This window comes from Austrofundulus limnaeus, unplaced genomic scaffold (genome assembly GCF_001266775.1).
Source record: "Austrofundulus limnaeus strain Quisiro unplaced genomic scaffold, Austrofundulus_limnaeus-1.0 Scaffold1229, whole genome shotgun sequence".
Lineage (NCBI taxonomy): Eukaryota > Metazoa > Chordata > Actinopteri > Cyprinodontiformes > Rivulidae > Austrofundulus > Austrofundulus limnaeus.
Window position 1 is genome coordinate 1 of NW_013953631.1, and position 1,906 is coordinate 1,906.

At 37.1% G+C, this 1,906-nt stretch overlaps 1 protein-coding gene across 1 annotated transcript in view; it reads right to left on the bottom strand.

The window, feature by feature from the left end:
• Nucleotides 1-770: 770 nt before the first annotated feature.
• Nucleotides 771-1,906, bottom strand: part of LOC106534641 (AP-3 complex subunit beta-1) — a gene marked incomplete at its 5' end in the record, with an annotated part of 66,459 nt that continues 65,323 nt past the window's right edge. The window contains 1 exon segment of the mRNA XM_014031341.1: nt 771-1,389. Coding sequence (XP_013886795.1) covers nt 1,236-1,389 — 154 coding nt within the window.

Here is a 1,906-nt window from a genome sequence, read left to right on the forward strand (position 1 = left end):
GAAGTGTGGTGCTCCGAGGAAATGATATAATTTAAATATAGTATATTTAAAATATATCTACAAATTATCTATTTCAGAATTCTAAACTTTAAATTACCCTACACACGCTAAGTCCAAGTAAATCAAACTTTTGTGAAGCACATTCAACTCTGTACAGAACAAAGTACTCACTGCGAATATTTCATTGATTAAGATCGGGAGTTAGCGTGCGTTAAGTGTTCCCTTTATTTTTTTGAGCAGTGTATATACATGTATATATTTGTGTTGATAAGCCTGAGTGGTCTGTTGGCTGACCTTTGTATTTGTTCAAATAATTGTTATGGGCAGGTTACAATATAAAAATGTTTGTTATAATCATGTCTTGTGATTATTTGACAGGAGTTTTACTTTTAAACTGTAAGTGTATTTAATTTAGTTATGTTAGTTATGATAGTTTAGTTATGATGTAAAAACAATAAAAATTAAACAAAGATTTATAATAATTATAATTTGATCCACACATTGGTAATGTCTGACTGGACCTCGTGTCACTTTATGTTCAATAAATTGGGCCCCGAGGTCAAAAAGGTTAAGAAGTCCTGGTTTAGATGTCCCACTCTGTACTAGAGAGGACTGTGTTGTTGTTGTTTATGTCAACCTCTTGTTAGAGGAAGAATCATTAAACATTTGTCTTTGGTCAGATGGTTGTTTGGTTGAAAATAATCTATAAAAATAACTGAATCAACTTAGAACAAAAGCTAAAAAAGTACAAAAGCAACTGAGAAGAAACAAACATTTTGAAGTCATTTTATTTTTGACATTTCCACATTTTGTTTTGATTTTCACATTTGACTAAATTTCTACCTTCCATGTTTTGCTGTAATTCTGTGGTTTTTGGTGCTCTTCCATCATTCATACTGTCCAGATAAAATGAGAACAGTCATGAGTTTGTTTTGATGATAGGATCAGAGGTGGGGAATGTGTCGTGGTAAACCCAATGAGCCCAGTGCCACATTAGAAACCTGACTGGAGCTTTTCTCACGTCATAAAGAGGATTAACAACACTGATGAGTCGATTCTGATGCTTCAGGACAAACATCTGCAGGCTGCTGATCTCATTTACTCAAACAACTTCAACCTGTAAAATTATTCTGAATAAAGGTACCAAGTACTAACAAAAATCACCAGATTTGTCCTGAAATATAAGAATAAAAACTATGAAATCTTTAGCTAAGAATTACTCAGCGGAGGAGGATCTATGCCTGGGCGAGGGCTTGCTTCAGATCTCGGAGCAACATGGACGCTACGACGCTCTTCTCTGTGTTGATGGTGAGCAGCGCAGTGGAGGACTCCTTGGGCTCCAGTGAGACCAGGACCAGGTCTCCACTGCTGATTGTACGTCCAGCAAACCTGAACATAGAGACAAAAACATCAATAAGTTCATCAAAACACTCTGTAGGTTGAAAATGAGCTGCCAGATTTATTTATTTATTTTTAATAAGTACAGAGGTCTGCAGAGGGCAGAACAACATGTCTCTTATTTCTCTCTTCTCACTCGAGTCAGAAAAGGGAAATATTTTCCAGAGATCCCACACCTTGGTCAACATCAAATTCAAGGACCTTTCAAGGACTTTCCAGTACCAATTCCCTCAAATTCACGCACAACGGAAATTACCTACTGCAGACTGTTTCCAATAAACAGGTTTAATATGTAAATTCAATGAAAAACTGAAGACAGAAGTTGAGTCAGAATCAATGAAAGAAAGTGGATTAAATGTTTACCCTACGTTCATATCTACAACATGTAATCATGTCCTGGAGCTTCAGCTGCTCAGTTTGGGAGGAGGGGATGTGAACATGTCCAGACACTGAGGACAGGAGGAGCTGTGGTGCTTCACCTGGGCTCAGAAAGACCCGCCCTGCTCTG